This window comes from Pseudophryne corroboree, chromosome 1, assembly GCF_028390025.1.
Source record: "Pseudophryne corroboree isolate aPseCor3 chromosome 1, aPseCor3.hap2, whole genome shotgun sequence".
Classification (NCBI taxonomy): Eukaryota; Metazoa; Chordata; class Amphibia; order Anura; family Myobatrachidae; genus Pseudophryne; species Pseudophryne corroboree.
The window spans coordinates 1101068043-1101090324 of NC_086444.1; the positions used below are offsets into that span (position 1 = coordinate 1101068043).

The following is a 22282-nucleotide window of genomic DNA, read 5'->3' on the forward strand; positions in this document are numbered from 1 at the left end:
GGTACCCCATGGGGCTATAAGCCCGCTGAAGCCTTAGATGAAAAGGATGAACACGGAACATCATTAACTCAACGATTAACCCTTCTTAAAATGCCCAACAATTACTGCAACTCCCGCTCAGGCTAAAAATTGCGCCATTGGTGTGCAGAAAGACGTAAGCTTTGCAAGAATCATATAGTATAACAATAATGATTCTAAGAGGGGATTGAAAGGGTTAAAGCTCGTCTCTGCTTCAATGTCATAGAATTGCTTGTGTTATAGAACTTAATGTTCCAGCACATTCCTTGCTACTGTCCTTGTCTCTTATCTTTTTTATACCGTGTGAACAACCTCCCTATTTGAAATACAAACTTGCCCATATATGCATATCCTTCCACTGCGGCAGTTCCTAGCCAATCATGTTATGTTAACCCCTTTTTGTGTTCTGTCCAATTAGTTATTGACTTTGGATATACACGCCCTAAATCCTTTCTTTTATATACTTATGTTAAACGAACAATAAACAGTGTGAATCTTTACTGCTTGTGTTGTGCATGTTCCTTGTGGCTAAAGGTTTACACTCACAGACGTCTGAGAGGCCATCACATCGAGGGTTAAAGAATATAGGGACATATCCTTTCAAGTGGGGGCTACGTCCGCGATTCAGTGATCATCCCTGGATGGTAAAGATAGAGAATTTATTGTCTGTCTTTGCCATACGGGATTGCGGTCATACACTGAAGCTGAATCCGTGTCAGTGTTCTGGGAACACGTGACCAAACATCTTTAATGTCTGGGACTTAAAGATACGTCTGAGAAGGGACCAGGGGTCCAAGCGCAATTCTCCAAAGACGTTAGTATCTGGGATACTTAAAATAGACCTGGGAGTCTATACATAACGTGACGTTAGTATCTGGGATACTTAAAAATAGACCTGGGGTCTATACGTAACGTAGAGAATACCTCGATTTGATCGTCTATATATTCTTGTATGTTTGTAGTGAGATAAGTTCTTATATTTGGTCCAGACGGCTGGTAAGTTTTCGTCTGCCAGATATCTTTACTCAAACACTTTTCCTGCTTCCTGTTTAAAACGCTGTATTTTTCTGACATCTTGTACGAATGGTAAGTATCGTACACGTCAAAAGATTTCATGTTCTCACTATACAGATAATATTGTGATATTGTCAATGACTAATTAACTGGTTAGCTGATGCATATAGTAAGTAGAGTGTTGTAAATTTTAGATATTTTCTTTTAAAGTTGTACTGTTGATTTATATTACTGTCTGACAATGGGCTCTAGTCAGAGTAAAAAAAACTACATATCCCCCGCCCCTCCCTGGTGAGACATGCAAGATGTATGTCGCCCGCAACTCTACCTCAGAGTATTACTTAGTTAACCCCTGGGTGGATAATTTAGCGGGATGGACAGAGAAAGCAGGACAGGACCCATTCCTACGGGAAGGCAGTAATTACCCTTTCTATATGGAGGATTACAAAAATGTCAGTTCCCAACAGCACAGAAGCGAAGAAGTGAGAAACTGTAAAATCTTTGAAAACCCTCTCCCTCCCCCTTACATTCCAAAGACCCCGCGCACTGACGGGGCCCGGAGGAGGGTATCCCAGCCTTTATTCAACTCACCCGTCATAGTAAAGATTCACCTCTGCTGCCACTTATTATAAATGGAAGTAAAATTCCCTTTTTAGTGGACAGCGGTGCAACAACCAGTGTTTTGTGTTCTGACCTATGCAGTATCCCCTCTCACCAGAAAAGATAGAAGGTCTCCGCCCCATGATACAGCAATTCTTACAACAGGGTATTCTCAGACATATTGTATCACCATACTGTACTCCTGTGAACCCTGTTGCCAAAGCTGATGGCAGTATAAGATTTGTACAGGATCTCAGAGCGATCAATCAGTTAATTGTCCCAATTGCACCAATTGTTCCAGATGTAAACTCACTCATTTCTGCAATCCCTGCAGATGCTGCGTTCTTCTCTGTAATTGATTTGAAGAATGCCTTTTTTCAGCATACCTGTAGATTCACAGACACAATTACTTTTTGCCTTTTCTTTTAAGGGTAAACAACTTACCTGGTGCAGATTATTGACGCACCTGTTGTCTCCAGGCCACATTGGGGCCCTGGCAACCTCACCATGGTTCAGTCCTGCTACAGTATGCAGATGATCTGCTGCTCTGTAGTCAAACTGAGGAGGCCTGCCGAGAGGATGGTGTTTCATTACTAAACTGGCTTTGTGAATGTGGACACAAGGTGTCCAAAATAAAAATGCAATGGTGTAAAAAGCATGTTGATTACTTAGGTTTTGTGCTCACTCAGGGAGAGAGGAAAGTCAGTCCACAACGCATACAGTCTGAATCTTTACTGCTTGTGTTGTGCATGTTCCTTGTGGCTAAAGGTTTACACTCACAGACGTCTGAGAGGCCATCACATCGAGGGTTAAAGAATATAGGGACATATCCTTTCAGAGCCCCAGCGGCATAGGTGGATTTTTTGTAGGGGCCGGGGAGGACTTCTGTTCCTGGGAACTAGCTGTGTTGATCCCGGCTCTGACAAGAAAGGACGCACCTCAGACTTTCTTGTTTCTTTATTCGAAAGGCTGCATTTAATAATGTCGTGCTTTCTTAGGCTGTGCAGGAATATAAGGCAAACTAGCAGAATTACCAGCTATAGCTGTGGAGACCAGGCCCGAGAACCCTTCTCCACACAAACCTCAGCCTCCCATATGCCTCTTAAGTCGGCATCATCTGTCCAATACATATTCTACAGGACACGTCAAGCAGAGATCGACATAGCTTTGACTCTAGGACCCAGTATACTCATGTCTCTTTGCGCATGCTTTATAACTATATATCTATCACTTAAGACAGCATCTTTAATATATTTAATAGGGTCTCAATCTCTGCTGATAAGGTACCTGTCCACGCTGCCACAGCGCTATAAACCCATGCAGACACAATCGCCGGTCTGGGTAGTATACTAGAATGTGCACGCTATCTGCAGGATCCCTGGGAATAGCAAGTGCTAACGTCTGTGAAAACAGGACACCCTAGGGGAAGATTCTCAACACATCCTGGCCCTAGTGGGGAAAGGATACAGCCTGAGAATTCTCTTGTGGGAAGCTGCCGTCTCTTGTCTGGAGATTCCCGCTCTTTTTCCTCATGAGAGAAGGGAAATTTACCTCAGCATTCTTCCCCTTAAACATGTGTACTCTCGTGTCAGGGACAGATGAGTCATCAGTGATATGCAAATCATCTTTTATTTCAATAATCATATATTGAATACCTTCTAGCCATCTTGGCTGTAACTTTGCATTATCGTAGTCGACAGTGGAGTTAAACTCCGTGTCGATACCAGTGTTTGGTATTTTGGATAGTGAGCATTGTGAGACTCTGAAGGTCTCTGTGATATAGGGACAGACATGGGTAGATTTCCTGTCTGTTCCCTAACCATTTGTGCAATAAATTCACCTTAGCACTTACACATATCCAAACAGGTGTCGGCGTTGTCGACGGAGACACCCTCTCACACACATATCCGCTCTATCACCTCCTTAGAGGAGCCTTTTACCTCAGACATGTCGACACACGCGTACCGACACACCACACACACAGGGGATGCTCTATTTGAGGACAGTTCCCCCACAAGGCCCTTTGGAGAGACAGCCAGCGCTATATAACCCAGGGATTACACTACAACTCAGTGTTTACCCAGTAGCTGCTGTATATACAATTTTTGCGCCTAAATTTATGTGCCCCCCGTCTCTTCACCCTTTGTGTACCAGGATACTGCAGGGGAGAGCCTGGGGAGCTTCCTTCCAGCGGAGCTATGAAGAGAAAATGGCGCTGGTGTGCTGAGGAAAAAGGCCCTGCCCCCTCAGCGGCGGGCTTCTGTCCTGTTTCTGACTAAAAATGGCGGGGGTTTTACACATATACAGTCACAGACTGTATTATGTGTATTTTTATGCCAAAAGTATTTTTATTGCTGCCCAGGGCGCCCCCCCCCCCCCCAGCGCCCTGCACCCTACAGTGACCGGAGTGTGTGGTGTGCTGTGGGAGCAATGGCGCACAGCTGCGGTGCTGTGCGCTACCTTAATGAAGACAGGAGTCTTCTGCCGCCGATTTCATCGCTTCTCTTCTGTCTTCTGGCTCTGCAAGGGGGACGGCGGCGCGGCTCCGGGAACGGACGATCGAGGTCAGGCCCTGTGTTCGAACCCTCTGGAGCTAATGGTGTCCAGTAGCCTAAGAAGCACAAGCTAGCTGCAAGCAGGTAGGTTTGCTTCTCTCCCCTCAGTCCCACGTAGCAGTGAGTCTGTTGCCAGCAGATCTCACTGAAAATAAAAAACCTAACAAATACTTTCTTTCTAGCAAGCTCAGGAGAGCCCACTAGGAACACCCAGCTCTGGCCGGGCACAGATTCTAACTGAGGTCTGGAGGAGGGGCATAGAGGGAGGAGCCAGTGCACACCAGATAGTACCTAATCTTTCTTTTAGAGTGCCCAGTCTCCTGCGGAGCCCGTCTATTCCCCATGGTCCTTACGGAGTTCCCAGCATCCACTAGGACGTCAGAGAAAATGTAGTAAATGCAAGAGAAAATAAATGTACAATGTGTACAGTTTTTTTCTTCTTGTATAATGGGGGGGGGGAGGGTGTCAACGCATATTTTTGCACCTGGGCCCACCACTTGCTGCTCTCCTGTGTCTGTAAATGCAATGTCACCAGCTTGGGTGTGGTTCATCAAATTGACAGTGTCTAGGTCGACAATGTTTAGGTCGACCACTATAGGTCGACAGTCACTAGGTCGACATGGATGGAAGGTCGACAGGGTTCCTAGGTCGACATGTGCTAGGTCGACAGGTCTAAAGGTCGACATGAGGATTTTTTTTTTTTTGGTGTCGTTTTCTTCGTAGAGTGACCGGGATCCCAAATTAGTGCACCGCGTCCCCTCGCATGGCTCGCTTCGCTCGCCATGCTTCGGGCATGGTGCCTTCGCTTCGCTCGGCACACTTTACCGTTCCAATCGTAGTCCACGTGGATCGTTAAGTATGAAAAATTCAAAAAAAGAATTTTTTTTTTTAAAAACTCATGTCGACCTTTAGACCTGTCGACCTAGCACATGTCGACCTAGAAACCCTGTCGACCTTCCATCCATGTCGACCTAGTGACTGTCGACCTATAGTGGTCGACCTAAACATTGTCGACCTAGACACTGTCGATCTTCAGACCGGATCCCCACCAGCTCTACTGTGTCTATACATGCAGTGCACTGTGTCACCAGCTCTACTGTGTCTATACATGCAGTGCACTGTGTCACCAGCTCTACTGTGTCTATGCATGCAGTGCACTGTGTCACCAGCTCTACTGTATCTATGCATGAGGTGCACTGTGTCACCAGCTCTACTGTGTCTATACATGCAGTGCACTGTGTCACCAGCTCTACTGTGTCTATGCATGCAGTGCACTGTGTGGGTGATTCAGAGTTGATTGTAGCTGTGCTAAATTTAGCACAGCTACGATCAGGCACACTGACATGTGGGGGGACGCCCAGCACAGGGCTAGTCCGCCTCGCATGTCAGTCCCTGTCCCATCGCAGAAGTACAAAAGCATCGCACAACGGCGATGCTTTTGTACTTTAGGAATAGCTCCCTACCTGCACAGCTCCTGCGCGCTGGCAGGGAGCTACTCATCGCTGTGAGGGTCGCAGCGGCTGCGTGTGACGTCACGCAGCCGCCTCGGCCCGCCACCCGCACGGTCCGGCCACGCCTGCTTTGGCCGGACATTGCTCCCTAAACGGCGGCTTAATGCCGCCGTCCTGCCCCTTCCTGCCCAGCGTCCGCCTCTGCCTGTCACTCTGGCAGAGGCGATCGCTAGCTAAAGACAGCGCAGTGCGCCGGCGCATGTGCAGTTCAGACCCGAACGCTGCTGTGCGCACAGCAGCGATCGGGTCTGAATGACCCCATGTCACCAGCTCTACTGTGTCTATGCATGCAGTGCACTGTGTCACCAGCTCTACTGTGTCTATGCATGCAGTGCACTGTGTCACCAGCTCTACTGTGTCTATGCATGCAGTGCACTGTGTCACCAGCTCTACTGTGTCTATACATGCTCTGCACTGTGTCACTGTCTATGCATTCAGTGCACTGTGTCGCCAGCTCTACTGTGTCTATGCATGCAGTGCACTGTGTCACCAGCTCTACTGTGTCTATACATGCTGTGCACTGTCACTGTCTATGCATGCAGTGCACTGTGTCACCAGCTCTACTGTGTCTATGCATGCAGTGCACTGTGTCACCAGCTCTACTGTGTCTATGCATGCAGTGCACTGTGTCACCAGCTCTACTGTGTCTATACATGCTGTGCACTGTGTCACTGTCTATGCATGCAGTGCACTGTGTCACCAGCTCTACTGTGTCTATGCATGCAGTGCACTGTGTCACCAGCTCTACTGTGTCTATGCATGCAGTGCACTGTGTCACCAGCTCTACTGTGTCTATGCATGCAGTGCACTGTGTCACCAGCTCTACTGTGTCTATACATGCAGTGCACTGTGTCACCAGCTCTACTGTGTCTATGCATGCAGTGCACTGTGTCACCAGCTCTACTGTGTCTATACATGCAGTGCACTGTGTCACCAGCTCTACTGTGTCACTGTCTATGCATGCAGTGCACTGTGTCACCAGCTCTACTGTGTCTATACATGCAGTGCACTGTGTCACCAGCTCTGCTGTATCTATGCATACAGTGCACTGTGTCACCAGCTCTACTGTGTCTATACATGCAGTGCACTGTGTCACCAGCTCTGCTGTATCTATGCATGCAGTGCACTGTGTCACCAGCTCCAGTGCCAGATTAAGGTCCACATGGGCCTGGAGCTGAAATTTATGAAGGGCCTAACGTGTGCCGCTGCAGGGGGTGTGAATAGCACAGCAAGGCTGTGACTAGTGAGGTGGGGGTGTATCCAGTGTTGTGGGAGTGTGGTCTGCACAGGGGGTGTGGCCAGTACGTATGGTGTGACTAGCACCTACCCTCAAAATCTCCTTTTCCCCCGCTCTTCACTTACATGAACAGTGCAATGTGAGAGTCTATGAATGAACAAACCCTTTGTTAATGTGACTGTAATACAGATGTAGCCATGCTCATCGTGGCTACATCTGCGCCGAACAAGCACTCTTGGCGCGGCTAGCCCGGAACTTTACGGTGCAAGGTCCTTCCAACGTGGGCATACTCTGCTTGCTCATACCGAGATTACACCCGCCCCATACTCTGCAGCTCTTTGTGTGGCAGCGACCCCTCCTGACTATTATTTATTACTGGTTATTTATATAGCGCACACATATTCCGCAGCGCTTTACAGAGAATATTTGGCCATTCACATCAGTCCCCGCCCCAGTGGAGCTTACAATCTATATTTCCTATCACATGTACACACAGACACATTCACGTTAGGGTTAATTTTTGTTGGGAGCCAATTAACCTACCAGTATATTTTTGGATTGTGTGAGGAAACCGGAGTACCCGGAGGAAACTCACGCAAGTACGGGGAGAACATACAAACTCCACACAGTTAGGGCCGTGGTGGAAATTAAACCCATGACCTCAGTGCTGTGAGGCAGTAATGCCAACCATTTCACCATCCATGCTGACTACAGCAGTGTGGCTCTCTCTGGCATATACAATGAGCCGAGTATATTTTAAATGCACAGAGGCAACAGATTGACCCCTATAAATCCCAGCATCAGTATAGCACACCCAATCCTGGGTGTGCTATACTAGACACAAAGACCTTGAAACAAACAAAGAAACTACAGTACCTACAGAAACAGAATAGCAACATAGTGGTGTGCAGTACTACAAAGGAAGATAATGTAAACTCCGACAGCACAGAGGATGTCAGTATGTGGTATCAATAGGGAATCTATTGGAGAAGACTGACAACATACAGGACAGCATCCAGGTTATAAAACAAAAGGACATATGTGGGAGAACTATAATAATGCAATAACAGCACAGCGGGTATCACTAATAGGACTAATCATACAACAAATATTTATTTTACGCAATAATATACAAATAAATTGTTTAAAAATCATACAATGGGGTAAATTTACTAAGATGGGAGTTCTATTTCAGATGGGATGTTGCCCATAGCAACCAATCAGATCCTACTTCTCATTTATCTTCCACCTTCTAGAAGATAATACCTGGTATCTGATTGGTTGCAATGGGCAACATCCCATTTGAAATAGAACTCCCATCTTAGTAAATTTACCCCAATGTGATTTCCTAGGTTTTTTTTCCAGATTCTGTCTCTCACAGTTGAAGTGTACCTATGATGGAAATTGCAGACCTCTCTCATCTTTTTAAGTGGGTCAACTTGCACAATCGGTGCCATTCAAAGTAAAAACAACCACATACTGTATACAGTAATAAGGTCACTAATATATATATATTTAGTATATATATATATATATATAGGATCCGGTTAGCATACAGGCGTTCAGAATGCCGGCAGTTGGGATAACAACGCTGGAATCCCAACACTGGCCAGTAGACTGACGGGAATAGAACATCAACCACAATGCCGGTGCCGGAATTCTGACTGACGGCATCTCGATCATACGTATGCCGGGGAGGGTTGGGGTTATGCTGCGTGAAAGGTGGATGTTAGGTTTAGGCACTACAGGATGGGTTAGGTGGGGGGCTAGAGTTAGGCTGTGGGGAGGGAGGGTTAGGCACTAAGGGGGGAAGGTTGTGGTTAGGCTGCGGATATGGGTAGAGAGGGTTAGGAGGTTACAAAGGGAGGGTTAGAATATTCCTACCTAGCAGGTGTTGGGATTCTGCACATCGGTCTTCTGAGCGACGGCATCCCAAGCGCCAGGATCCCAATACCAACCACACACAAATATATATATATTTATCTACATGTGAGATGAGACAGCTGAGAAGAGGTTGACTGGGCGCCAGGGTTAGTATGGCAATGTGGAAGGGGGATAGGTGAGGGGTTTGTGGCTGAACCGTGATGGGGAAGGGGGAGGAAAGAACTTGCGATGACTGTGCAGGATCGACCTGGGATGGATTGAGACAGAGACACTATGGGAGGAAGGAGGGGGATTTGAGCTACCGGGAGGACTGAGGAGTATATGGTGGAAGTGCTGCTGGCGATGACAGGAGAGAGTTCTTTTTTTTCTTTCTGTCTCTACTGCAGCTTATCCTGTGGGCCTATTTTCAATGGGAGGCCTGGAGCTGCAGCTCCATCCGCCCCATTGTTAATCCGGCCCTGACCAGCTCTACTGTGTCTATACATGCAGTGCACTGTGTCACCAGCTCTGCTGTATCTATGCATGCAGTGCACTGTGGGGGTCATTCCGAGTTGATCTCTAGCTGCCGTTGTTCGCTGCGTAGCGATCATTGAAAAAAAAGGCTAATCTGCGCATGCGTATGCACCGCAATGCGCACGCGTGTTGTGCGGTTATGAAGTCCTTTGTGGTTTTGCGCTGGTTCTAGCGACGAATCCAATCGCACAGCCGATTGCAAGGAGACTGACAGGAAGAGGGCGTTTATGGGTGTCAACTGGCCGTTTTCTTGGAGTGGTTGGAAAAACGCAGGCGTGGCCGGGCGTTTGCTGGGTGGGTATCTGACGTCATTACCGTGTCCCTCGTCGCAGCAATAATCGCACAGGATAAGTAACTAGGGGCTGGTCTTGTTTTGCACAAAATGTGTTTGCAGGCGCTCTGCTACACAGGTGTTCGCACTCCTGCAAAGTGAAAATACACTCCCCCCTGGGCGGCGACTATGCGTTTGCACGGATGCTAAAAACTGTTAGCGAGCGATCAACTCGGAATGACCCCCAGTGTCACCAGCTCTGCTAAATCTATGCATGCATGTACTGTGCCACTGGTTTTGCTCAGTATATGCATGCAGTGCACTGTCATGGGTGTGGACCTAAATTTTAGGTTACGTACCGATAATACAGCCTGTAATTGCAGCAATAAACTTTTCAGCAAATTCTGATGTTGTTTGACATGCTACACGACCCCCTTTCGGGTGAACGGTGGTCGGGATGCCGGTGGTCAGCATACCGACGCCCGCGCCGGGATCCCGGCCGCCAGATTGCTGGGGAGGGGGGTGGGCGAGTGCACCAAAGTCCCTTGCGGGCTCGCTGCGCTCGCCACTCAGTGGGTTCGGTGGCTCCCAACCGCCGGTCACACGAACCCAACCCGTTGTGTTTATGCATGCAGTGTCATGTGTTAGACTCTACTGTGTCTACGAATGCAGTGTGCTGTGTCACTGGCACTGCTGTGTCTCTAGTAGTGTACTATGACGCCAGCTCTTCTGTGCTAGTGTCTACCCTGCAGACGAGAGAGAGTATACACTGTAGAACAGTAAGGCAGGCAGAGCATTGCACAATGTCACCGTGCGTGACGTCACACAGGCAGCACATTGTAACACGTAGTATATAGGCGGCGTGGGAACGCGGGCAGGGGCGTGGTCATACTGTGGAGAGGAGGTGCAGGGGGCGGGATTTCTCCAGGAGGGGCGGGGCTGAGGCTGGCTGGACGTTCTACCGACAACAGCCTGGTTCTCGCGAGGTTTGGAGTTTTGGCGAGAGTTTGTGGAAGATGGCGCCTGTTGTGACAGGGTAAGTCTGGGAGTCGGGGCGGCTGTGAGGTAGACCGGGGCGGGCCGGGGTGAGCGATACCGGGTAGGAGAACGCGGTAACTCCGTGGCTGTGGGTGTATGAGGCTCCGGTCTTGGGAAGGGCGGTCGCCGTAGTTTGCGGCTGGTATAGTTCACTCCCTGTGTGTGTGCGCCGGAGCTCTCCGCTGCCGTGTGTGTGCCGGGGGAAAGCGTTGTGTGCGGAGCTTTCTGGCCTGGCCGGTATGTGCGGGAGCTCTCCAGTGTGGGGCGCGCAGTGCAGCCGCAATCCCGTATGTGTAGCTGTGTGCGGCATGTGAGATCATGCCCGGTGTTCCCATCCCTATTCCGTGCCCTGTATAATCCCCTCCTGTACCCGTCCCTGTAATCCCCCCCCCCCCCACCTGTACCCGTCCCTGTAATCCCCCCCCCCCCACCTGTACCCGTCCCTGTAATCCCCCCCCCCCCACCTGTACCCGTCCCTGTAATCCCCCCCCCCCACCTGTACCCGTCCCTGTAATCCCCCCCCCCCCACCTGTACCCGTCCCTGTAATCCCCCCCCCCCCACCTGTACCCGTCCCTGTAATCCCCCCCCCCCCACCTGTACCCGTCCCTGTAATCCCCCCCCCCACCTGTACCCGTCCCTGTAATCCCCCCCCCACCTGTACCCGTCCCTGTAATCCCCCCCCCCCACCTGTACCCGTCCCTGTAATCCCCCCCCCACCTGTACCCGTCCCTGTAATCCCCCCCCCCCACCTGTACCCGTCCCTGTAATCCCCCCACCTGTACCCGTCCCTGTAATCCCCCCCCCCCCACCTGTACCCGTCCCTGTAATCCCCCCCCCCACCTGTACCCGTCTATGTAATCCCCCCCCCCCACCTGTACCCGTCTATGTAACCCCCCTCCCCCCACACCTGTACCCGTCCCTGTAGCCCCCCTCCCCCCCACACCTGTACCCGTCCCTGTAACCCCCCTCCCCCCACACCTGTACCCGTCCCTGTAACCCCCCTCCCCCCACACCTGTACCCGTCCCTGTAACCCCCTCCCCCCCACACCTGTACCCGTCCCTGTAACCCCCCTCCCCCCCACACCTGTACCCGTCCCTGTAACCCCCCTCCCCCCCCCACACCTGTACCCGTCTATGTAATCCCCCCTCTCCTGTACCCATCCCTGTAATCCCCCCCCTCTCCTTTACCCATCCTTGTAATCCCCCCCTCTCCTGTACCCATCCCTGTAATCCCCCCCCTCTCCTTTACCCATCCTTGTAATCCCCCCCTCTCCTTTACCCATCCTTATAACCCCCCCTCTCCTGTACCCATCCCTGTAATCCCCCCTCTCCTGTACCCATCCCTATAATCCCCCCCTCTCCTGTACCCATCCCTGTAATCCCCCCTCTCCTGTACCCATTCCTGTAATCCCCCCTCTCCTGTACCCATTCCTGTAATCCCCCCTCTCCTGTACCCATTCCTGTAATCCCCCCTCTCCTGTACCCATTCCTGTAATCCCCCCTCTCCTGTACCCATTCCTGTAATCCCCCCTCTCCTGTACCCATTCCTGTAATCCCCCCTCTCCTGTACCCATTCCTGTAATCCCCCCTCTCCTGTACCCATTCCTGTAATCCCCCCTCTCCTGTACCCATTCCTGTAATCCCCCCTCTCCTGTACCCATCCCTGTAATCCCCCCCCTCCTGTACCCATCCCTGTAATCCTCCCCCCTCCTGTACCCATCTTTGTAGCCCCCCCTCTCCTGTACCCATCCCAGTAATCTCCCCCCCCCATCTGTACCCATCCCAGTAATCCCCCCCCCCCCCCCACCTGTGCCCGTCCCAATAATCTCCTCTCCTCCAACCCCCTTCACCCCCTCTCTTTGTACCCGTCCCGGTAGTCCACCCCTCTCTTTGTACCCGTCCCGGTAGTCCACCCCCTCTCTTTGTACCCGTCCCTGTAGTCCACCCCCTCTTTGTACCCGTCCCGGTAGCACCCGCCCCCTCCCCGTGTATCCGTCCCGGTAGCGCCCGCCCCCTCCCCGTGTACCCGTCCCGGTAGCGCCCACCGCCTCTCCGTGTACCTGTCCCGGTAGCGCCCACCCCCTCTTTGTGTACCTGTCCCTGTAATCCCCCTTTACCCGTCCCTCTAATCCATCCCCCTGTATCCATCCTCTTGTCGGGGGATGCCCCCCTGCTTCCTCTCGTGTGATGGCTTTGCAAACCGCTTGTGTAATGTCCCTTGCACACTGCCCTCTTGTAGTGACAACCAATGCAAACTCTTCCTCCACTCATTGCGATGTATGGCATAAATTACCCCACGCTGAGTCATGTCTTGTGTAACCACCACCTTTCCCCCACGCCTTTGCAAATTTACTCTTTTATTGTGACATCACATATAACCATCGCCTTGCTGTGACGTCTGCAATAAACCACCCCTCTCCAGTGGCGGTCCATTTAGTACACCCCTCTAGTTGAATAATGCCTTGTTTAGTACCCCCCCAAATCCATCTCTCTTGGGGCAACATCATGCTCCGTTCCCTTCTGTTATGTGATGTCCTGTTTAGTACTGCTGTCTTTTTGCACAATATCCTTTGTATAAATTAATTGAAAACAAAGCACTCTCATGTGATATACCATATTATTGAACCATTATTTGTACATTATTCCTCCGTCACGTAGCAAGATTATAAGACAACCCCATTTGCTTTAATGTTTTTATTACAAAACGTCAGTTTCTGAGTGACCAGATTTGTGAGCAGCTTTGACATAAGTATAATAACGTATTTGCACAAATCCAGTGTGTGTATTGTTATAATACATTGTAAATGTGCCCTGTACTGATTCCAGGTTGCCTGATGACATTACACTTTATATATGTGATTAGTCATCGGTTGACCCGATTTACTGTTATGCTTTGTCAGATCTGGACAGACTTTGATGATTTCAGTAGTAATTACGATGCCACACAGTGTAACAATTGGCTAATTTGGTTTGAGATGAAGAGGATATATGTGATCATTCAAGTATTGTTGCTTGACACTTAACAAAAACCGTTGCTCAAGTAAAATACTAACAATTCTAGCACCTTGCACCTAATCAGTGAGGAGGACATATTTTTTGTTTTGAAGGGCAAAATGTTATACGTGATGTATTACAACTGCAGTAGCTGTAGCAATACCTCACGTCTAAAATGTTGTCCTTCAAAATGAATGTGCCCTCCTCACTGATTAGGTGTAGGGTGCTAGAATGACACTGGGTGGTATGAATGTATTTGGGAGCAATCCAATTAGCTGTGGGTGCAAGCCATCGCGACAGCAGCCGGACTTCGCTGCAGCCTGACTTCGCACAAAAGTGCTAACCACCCCATAGAAATTCAAGCAATTTCCGATTTGGGGCTGATTTCAGCCCGCAAAGGGTGCGAGTTTGGGTGCCATTGCCGGTATTGAAACACTGCAGCAACGGCACATCGCATACTTCGTGTCTATTTGGATGAACCCCATTGAATTCAGTTTTTACTTGAGTGTACATGTTTACAGTCAGTGTTTAATTCATTATATCTGTTATAAATAGGCTGCTACCAGAATGTTGTTTTTAAATATGCTGCTTAAATTTGAATTGCCATTTTTCAGGATATTGGAATATTACACTGCTTTATCAGATAGTCCATTTTGTATCAGTATTTACTGTACGTTGGAAGATGCCATCGTTTTGGGATCCGGTCTGAAGGTCGACATGGATGGAAGGTCGACATGTGCTAGGTCGACAGGTCAAAAGGTCGACATGTGGTGTTCACATTTTTTTTCCTTTTTTGAATTTTTTCATACTTAACGATCCACGTGGACTACGATTGGAACGGTAATCTGTGAAGAGGTAGCGGAGCGAGGCACCTTGCCTTCGCGAGTCATGCGAGGGGACACGGTGCACTAATTTGGGTTCCCGGTCACTTTACGAAGAAAACGACACAAAAACACCCCCTCATGTTGACCTTTAGACCTGTTGACCTAGCACATGTCGACCTAGAAACCCTGTCGACCTTCCATCCATGTCGACCTAGTGACTGTCGACCTATAGTGGTCTACCTAAACATTGCCGACCTAGATACTGTCGATTTGATGATCCACACCCCATCGTTTTAGTTTCATTATTGCGTAGCGGTTACAGGTCTAGTAAAACTGTCTCCTTTTACACTATAAAGATATTAATTATTATGCACTTTTTTTTTTTCTATTATGCAGTGACTTCTTAACCACTTGCCTGTCAGATGCGACCATGCCTGCAAGTGTCTTATCTGACATGGTCGCACAGGATTGACCAGTCAGATAGAGAGTGTTAACAGCGGCAGGGAAGAGAAATTTCCCTCCGCTGCTGCTGTCAGAGGGACCGGAAGCTCCCTCTGCCTCCCTGCACTCTCACCCACTGATTGCCGTGCTGCCGATCACTGCTGATCGGTCGGCACGGCAGGACCCCCCTCCTCCAGCAGCTGCAGACAATGGCAGCCGCTGGGGAGTGTAAATGAACCCTCCCAAGCCACCCCCAGACCCCCCTGTATACCTAGAGGCTGTTCAGGCTTTCAAAATGAAAACCCCGATGGTCACGATGTTCCCGATCGATGTTTGAAAAATAATTATTATTTTCTCTAACGTCCTAGTGGATGCTGGGGACTCCGTAAGGACCATGGGGAATAGACGTGCTCCGCAGGAGACATGGGCACTTTAAGAAAGAATTTGGATTCTGGTGTGCTCTGGCTCCTCCCTCTATGTCCCTCCTCCAGACCTCAGTTTGAATCTGTGCCCGGACGAGCTGGGTGCTGTTTAGTGAGCTCTCCTGAGCTTGCTATAAGAAAGTATTTTGTTAGGTTTTTTTATTTTCAGGGAGCTCTGCTGGCAACAGACTCCCTGCATCGTGGGACTGAGGGGAGAGAAGCAGCCCTACTCTCTGCAGATAGGTCCTGCTTCTTTTTTTTTTTTTTTTTGTAAACACATTTTATTGTATTTTTACAGTTGCACAGATTCAACAATACCAATGGTAGACAATCCTTATAACTGGTACAAGACAAACGGTTTAACAGTTAGCTATTCAAGTATTGAGCGAGAATATCCTCTCATCTGAACACTGGAAATTTGTTACGACATCACAGACAGGACAAACGACAAGGCAGGGACACATAGGGAGTTGAGTCAGGAGGATGAGGTGGGGAATTAGAATGTAAAGGGAGGGAATAGTATGAGAGGGGTTAAACCTGGGATACCAGTGTACCGCGTATTGTAAGCAAATGATTAGCATATGGATACAATCTTAAACTGTAAGGGATAAGGGGTGATGGACTGAGAATGTAGGACCATAATACTGTGGAGAAGTCCAGGTTAAGGTGGTATTCAACCAGTTGGCAAAGTTGACGGCACTCAGCAATCAAAGTGGGATTGTATTCTGGACCAGTCCTGGTTCCCAAAGTAAAGCGAGAAAGTTCGTTTGGACTGGGCATCCAGCGAACCTAGAAATGAGTCCCATTTAATGTGGTATGTGGAGAGAGACAATGGTTCATTGAGTAGCAATGATTTCATGTCAAAATACATCAATTGGAGAAGGCGGGACTTCAACTCTAGTATAGTGGGAGCTGTTTTCTTAATCCAGTGAAGTAAAACTAATTTTTTTGCCAAAGTTAAAATAATGACCAGGAAGGGTATTCGTGAATGGAGACTAGGCCCCAACCCCCATCCGTCAAACCAAAATAATAAACAAGCTTCAGGAGAAGGTGAGAGAGAGACATTGAGAATTTTGTTAATATATTCTATTAGTTTACACCAGAATCTATAAATTTTGGAACACCCCCAAAAGCAGTGATAAAATTTTGCATTAGACATAGAGCATTTCATGCATACACCTGGTTCATTACAGGACATGTGTTTCCTCTGGGCGGGAGAAATATAGGCCCTATGAATAAATCTAAAGTGAGTTTCTTGTAAGTAGGCAGATTGCAGATGTTTAGAGTATGTTAAGTATCTTGTAAACATGAGATCAGAGCATGTACTGAGAGAGAGGGTATGTCTGAAACCCAGCTGTAGAGTATTTTATTTGAAAGTTGGGTGACCTCTGGTTTAGCAGAGATGAGCCGGGGATAGATGTAATTAAGTCTGTACCCTATGGAAGAACGAGATTGTAGGAGTTGGAGAATGATGTGTGTATTGGGCGGGGTGGTGATCTGGCGAGGGAGAGATTGAGCATAATGTCTGACCTGGAGGTATAGGTAAAACATGCTGCTGGGAAGGGAGAATTGTTGCTGGATATCTGCAAAGGGGATAACATTGCCACCTGGGTCAAAGACCTTGTTCACGAGAGCCACACCCTTGCGTCTCCAAACACGGAACGCAGGGTTGTTCAGGGAAGGGGAGAAGTCCGGGTTACCCCATAGGGGAAGATAAGGGGAGTATCGAAAATCTTTTTAGTTTCTTGTGAAGGCTTATCCAATTGATGTAAGTATCGTGGAACATGATATTTGAATACACTGAGGGAGGGATGCTTGAGGACTTGAGGTGTAAAAGTGCTGCAGGGGAGCGAAAATGGCATTATCCAGTGTTACGTCCGTGAAGGTGGAGTCGCCTAGCAACCAGTCACCAGCATATCGGAAGAAAACAGCGGTGGTATAGGATTTGAAATCAGGAATCCCCAGGCCCCCCAGTTTTTTGGGAAGCATAAGTTTGGCCAGGGCAATTCGGGGGCGCTTTCCATTCCATAAAAAAGAGGAGACGGCAGAGTTGATGGAGAGAAGGTCTCTGTTGGAGAGAGCCACAGGGAGCATTTGGATCATATAAAATATTTTAGGGAATATAACCGTCTTCACCGCCGTCGCCCTCCCCAACAGAGATAAAGGAAGATGGCTCCATGACAGCATCAAAGCAATCACTTTTTGGATGATATGGGCGAAATTTGCCTTATATAAGTCTTCTACCTTTCTGGTGACTTGAACCCCAAGATATTTGATTTGAGACATACTAATCTGAAATCGGGAGAAAGCTGGGGCAGATGCCAGGTCCAAGGTATATGAACCTATCGGCATCAATTCTGACTTTTCTACATTAACTTTATAGCCGGAAACTAATCCGAAGGCTTCGATCAGGGTCATAATGTGTGGAATCGAGGTAAGCGGCTCCGTGATAAAGAGTAGCATGTCATCTGCATAAAGGGCAACTTTTAATGTGCAGTTGGCGATTGTTATTCCTTTAAAACCAGCTGAGTTGCGTAGGAGAATGGCAAGTGGCTCAATGGCAATTGCAAAGAGGAGAGGGGAAAGAGGGCACCCCTGTCTTGTACCCCTGTGTAGGGCGAAGCGGTCCGAAATCTGGCCGTTACATAGTATCTGAGAGAGGGGGTTAGAGTATAAAAGTTTAATATACGAGATGAAAGTGGGGGAGAACCCAAAAGTAGACATGGTATTGAAAAGGTGTGGCCACAGAACCAGGTCAAAGGCCTTCTCTGCGTCCAGTGACAGGATGACGCCTGGTGGGGAAGAGCTTGAGGTGTGTTGTAAGTGTTGTATTGCCGCTATGACCTTCCGCACATTCAGGACCGAGTGCCTACCTGATATAAACCCGGTTTGATCCGGATTAATAATAGAAGGTAGTATTTTTTTAAGCCTTTCAGATAGGATTTTAGTAAGAATCTTATAATCCGAGTTTAACAAGGAAATCGGCCTATAAGAGGCTGGTAAGGTCAGGTCCCGGCCTGGTTTGGGTAGTACTCTGATATAAGCTGCATTAAAATATAAAGGGGCCTGTCCCGTCTGCAATATGTGATTAAAAACTAGCACCAATGTGTCCTGAATGTACGGAAGCATTAGTTTGTAGAAGCTACTACTAAATCCATCGGGGCCCGGGGCGGTCCCTTGCTTTAGGGACCCAACCACATAAGAGACTTCCGCTGGACTTATGGGGGCTGTCAAATCTGCATCTAGAGGGGCGGCTAGTTTAGGAGGGGTAAAGTCAGATGCAGATTCAGAGGGAGGTATGGAGGCTGCGAGAGAGACACTCCCCGGGGACAGAACAGGGCCAGGTGAGTAAAGGGAAGCATAGAAGTCTTTGAGGACAGAGACTATTTGGGTATTAGAGGATGTCATGGATCCGTCAGACGACTGCAGTGGGTGAACTAAAGAGGAGGGTCTCGTGCCGTTTAACATATTAGTTAGCAGTTTACCAGACTTGTTACCAAACCGATGGTAGCGATAATTGACCGCATATAAGGATTTATTCCCTCTAGTGTTTAGGAATTCGTTAAAGTGAGTCTTAGCAGTGAGGTAAACTTGTTTATTGGTTGCATGGGGGGTCTGGCAGTAAGCTGAGTAAGCTGTGGATAACCGTCTCTGCAATACTAAGTAAGTGGCGGCATAAGATTTGTTTAGTCGGGCCACATATGACAGAATGTGTCCCCGCAAGACCGACTTAGCTGCTTGCCAGAATAGAGGGGGGTTATCAATCGCATGGGACTGATTGTTTGTGTGGTATTCCTCCCAGCTAGTCCTAAGCATGGATTTAAATTCTAGGGATGTCAGAAGGTGGGATGGAAAACGCCATATGATTATGTTAGGGGGTTCGTCTGAAACATGTAAAGAGAACCATTGCAAGGAGTGGTCCGAGACAGAAATCGGCTCAATTTCCACGGATGAGACTCTCGTGAACAAGGCCAGGGACAGCAACAGGTAGTCTATACGGGATAGGGTGTGATACGCTGCAGACATACAGGTATACATTTTGACAGTGGGATTTGTGGTTCTCCAGATGTCCACTAGGGATAATTGTGTGGAAAAATGGGGAATACCGTATTTGGGCAGCGAGAAAGTGCGTGAGGGGGTAGATGATCTGTCTAGGTAAACATCAGAGACGAGGTTGAAATCACCACATACCATCAGACCATCTTCCATATAGGGGGTCAGTAGTGTAATCAATTTCACAAAGAAGTGTCTTTTGTATACTGTCGGGGCATATATATTGCATAGAGTGTATCGTTTGGAGTAAAGAGTAATGTGGGCTATGACAAATCTGCCTTCCGTGTCCGGAATCATCTTGAGAAGCTCATATGGAAGATGACGTTTAATCAGAATGGCAACCCCACGGGACTTTGAGTTAAAAGAAGCACTGGCTAATAACTTCCACCCCAACATTTGTAATTTCAACATTTCCGCATGAACCAAGTGAGCTTCCTGAAGAAAAACAATGTCTAAATGCAATCTATTACAGTACAGCAAAATTTTCCTTCGCTTCGCAGGGGAGTTAAAGCCCCCCACGTTTAAAGATCCAATCTTAATTTCTCTGACGTCCTAAGTGGATGCTGGGGACTCCGTCAGGACCATGGGGAATAGCGGCTCCGCAGGAGACAGGGCACAAAAATAAAGCTTTAGGATCAGGTGGTGTGTACTGGCTCCTCCCCCCATGACCCTCCTCCAAGCCTCAGTTAGGTTTTTGTGCCCGTCCGAGCAGGGTGCAATCTAGGTGGCTCTCTTAAGGAGCTGCTTAGAAAAAGTTTTTAGGTTTTTTATGTTCAGTGAGTCCTGCTGGCAACAGGCTCACTGCATCGAGGGACTTAGGGGAGAGAAGTTCAACTCACCTGCGTGCAGGATGGATTGGCTTCTTAGGCTACTGGACACCATTAGCTCCAGAGGGAGTCGGAACACAGGTCTCACCCTGGGGTTCGTCCCGGAGCCGCGCCGCCGACCCCCCTTGCAGATGCTGAAGATTGAAGGTCCAGAAACCGGCGGCAGAAGGCTTTTCAGTCTTCATGAAGGTAGCGCACAGCACTGCAGCTGTGCGCCATTGTTGTCACACACTTCACACCATAGGTCACGGAGGGTGCAGGGCGCTGCTGGGGGCGCCCTGGGCAGCAATGTATAATACCTTTTATGGCTAAAAAATACATCACATATAGCCCTTGAGGCTATATGGATGTATTAAACCCATGCCAGATATCTCAAACTCCGGGAGAAAAGCCCGCCGGAATAGGGGGCGGGGCTTATTCTCCTCAGCACACAGCGCCATTTTCCTGCTCAGCTCCGCTGTGAGGAAGGCTCCCAGGACTCTCCCCTGCACTGCACTACAGAAACAGGGTAAAACAGAGAGGGGGGGCACTTTTTTTGGCGATATTTTATATATTTAAGCTGCTATAAGGATACAACACTTATATAAGGTTGTTCCCATATATATTATAGCGCTTGGGTGTGTGCTGGCAAACTCTCCCTCTGTCTCCCCAAAGGGCTAGTGGGGTCCTGTCTTCGATAAGAGCATTCCCTGTGTGTCTGCTGTGTGTCGGTACGTGTGTGTCGACATGTATGAGGACGATGTTGGTGTGGAGGCAGAGCAAGTGCCGATAATGGTGATGTCACCCCCCAGGGAGTCGACACCGGAATGGATGGCTTTGTTTATGGAATTACGTGATAATGTCAGCACATTACAAAAATCAGTTGACGACATGAGACGGCCGGAAAACCAGTTGGTACCTGCCCAGGCGTCTCAGACACCGTCAGGGGCTGTAAAACGCCCTTTACCTCAGTCGGTCGACACAGACCCAGACACGGACACTGAATCTAGTGTCGACGGTGAAGAAACAAACGTATTTTCAAGTAGGGCCACACGTTATATGATCACGGCAATGAAGGAGGCTTTGCATATCTCTGATACTGCAAGTACCACAAAAAGGGGTATTATGTGGGGGGGTGAAAAAACTACCTGTAGTTTTTCCTGAATCAGAGGAATTGAATGATGTATGTGATGAAGCGTGGGTTAACCCAGATAGAAAAGTGCTAATTTCAAAAAAGTTATTGGCATTATACCCTTTCCCGCCAGAGGTTAGGGCGCGCTGGGAAACACCCCCTAGGGTGGATAAGGCGCTCACACGCTTATCAAAACAAGTGGCGTTACCGTCTCCTGATACGGCCGCCCTCAAGGATCCAGCTGATAGGAGGCTGGAAACTACCCTAAAAAGTATATACACACATACTGGTGTTATACTGCGACCAGCCATCGCCTCAGCCTGGATGTGCAGTGCTGGGGTGGTCTGGTCGGATTCCCTGACTGAAAATATTGATACCCTGGATAGGGACAGTATTTTATTGACTATAGAGCAATTAAAGGATGCTTTTCTTTATATGCGAGATGCTCAGAGGGATATTTGCACTCTGGCATCGAGAGTAAATGCGATGTCCATATCTGCCAGAAGAAGTTTATGGACGCGACAGTGGTCAGGTGATGCGGATTCTAAACGACATATGGAAGTATTGCCGTATAAAGGGGAGGAATTATTTGGCGTCGGTCTATCGGATCTGGTGGCCACGGCAACTGCCGGAAAATCCACCTTTTTACCTCAGACCCCCTCCCAACAGAAAAAGACACCGTCTTTTCAGCCGCAGTCCTTTCGGTCCTATAAGAACAAGCGGGCAAAAGGACAGTCATATCTGCCCCGGGGCAGAGGAAGGGGTAAGAGAGGACAGCAAGCAGCCCCTGCCCAGGAACAGAAGCCCTCCCAGGGTTCTGCAAAGCCCTCAGCATGACGCTGGGGCTTTACAAGCGGACTCAGGAGCGGTGGGGGGTCGACTCAAGAATTTCAGCGCACAGTGGGCTTGCTCACAGGTGGACCCCTGGATCCTGCAGGTAGTATCTCAGGGTTACAGGTTGGAATTCG

The 22282-nt window shown here is 48.6% G+C and overlaps 1 protein-coding gene across 2 annotated transcripts in view; it reads left to right on the forward strand.

Moving 5' to 3' along the window:
• Positions 1–10557: 10557 nt before the first annotated feature.
• Positions 10558–22282, forward strand: part of RBPJ (recombination signal binding protein for immunoglobulin kappa J region) — a 258611-nt gene continuing 246886 nt past the window's right edge. Inside the window, exon 1 of one of the 2 annotated variants that reach the window (XM_063922124.1) lies at positions 10558–10639. In XM_063922124.1, the coding sequence (XP_063778194.1) occupies positions 10620–10639 (20 nt within the window). In that variant the 5' untranslated portion in view covers positions 10558–10619. The remainder of the gene's footprint in view (positions 10640–22282) is intronic. The other variant, XM_063922134.1, reaches the window with a different exon arrangement.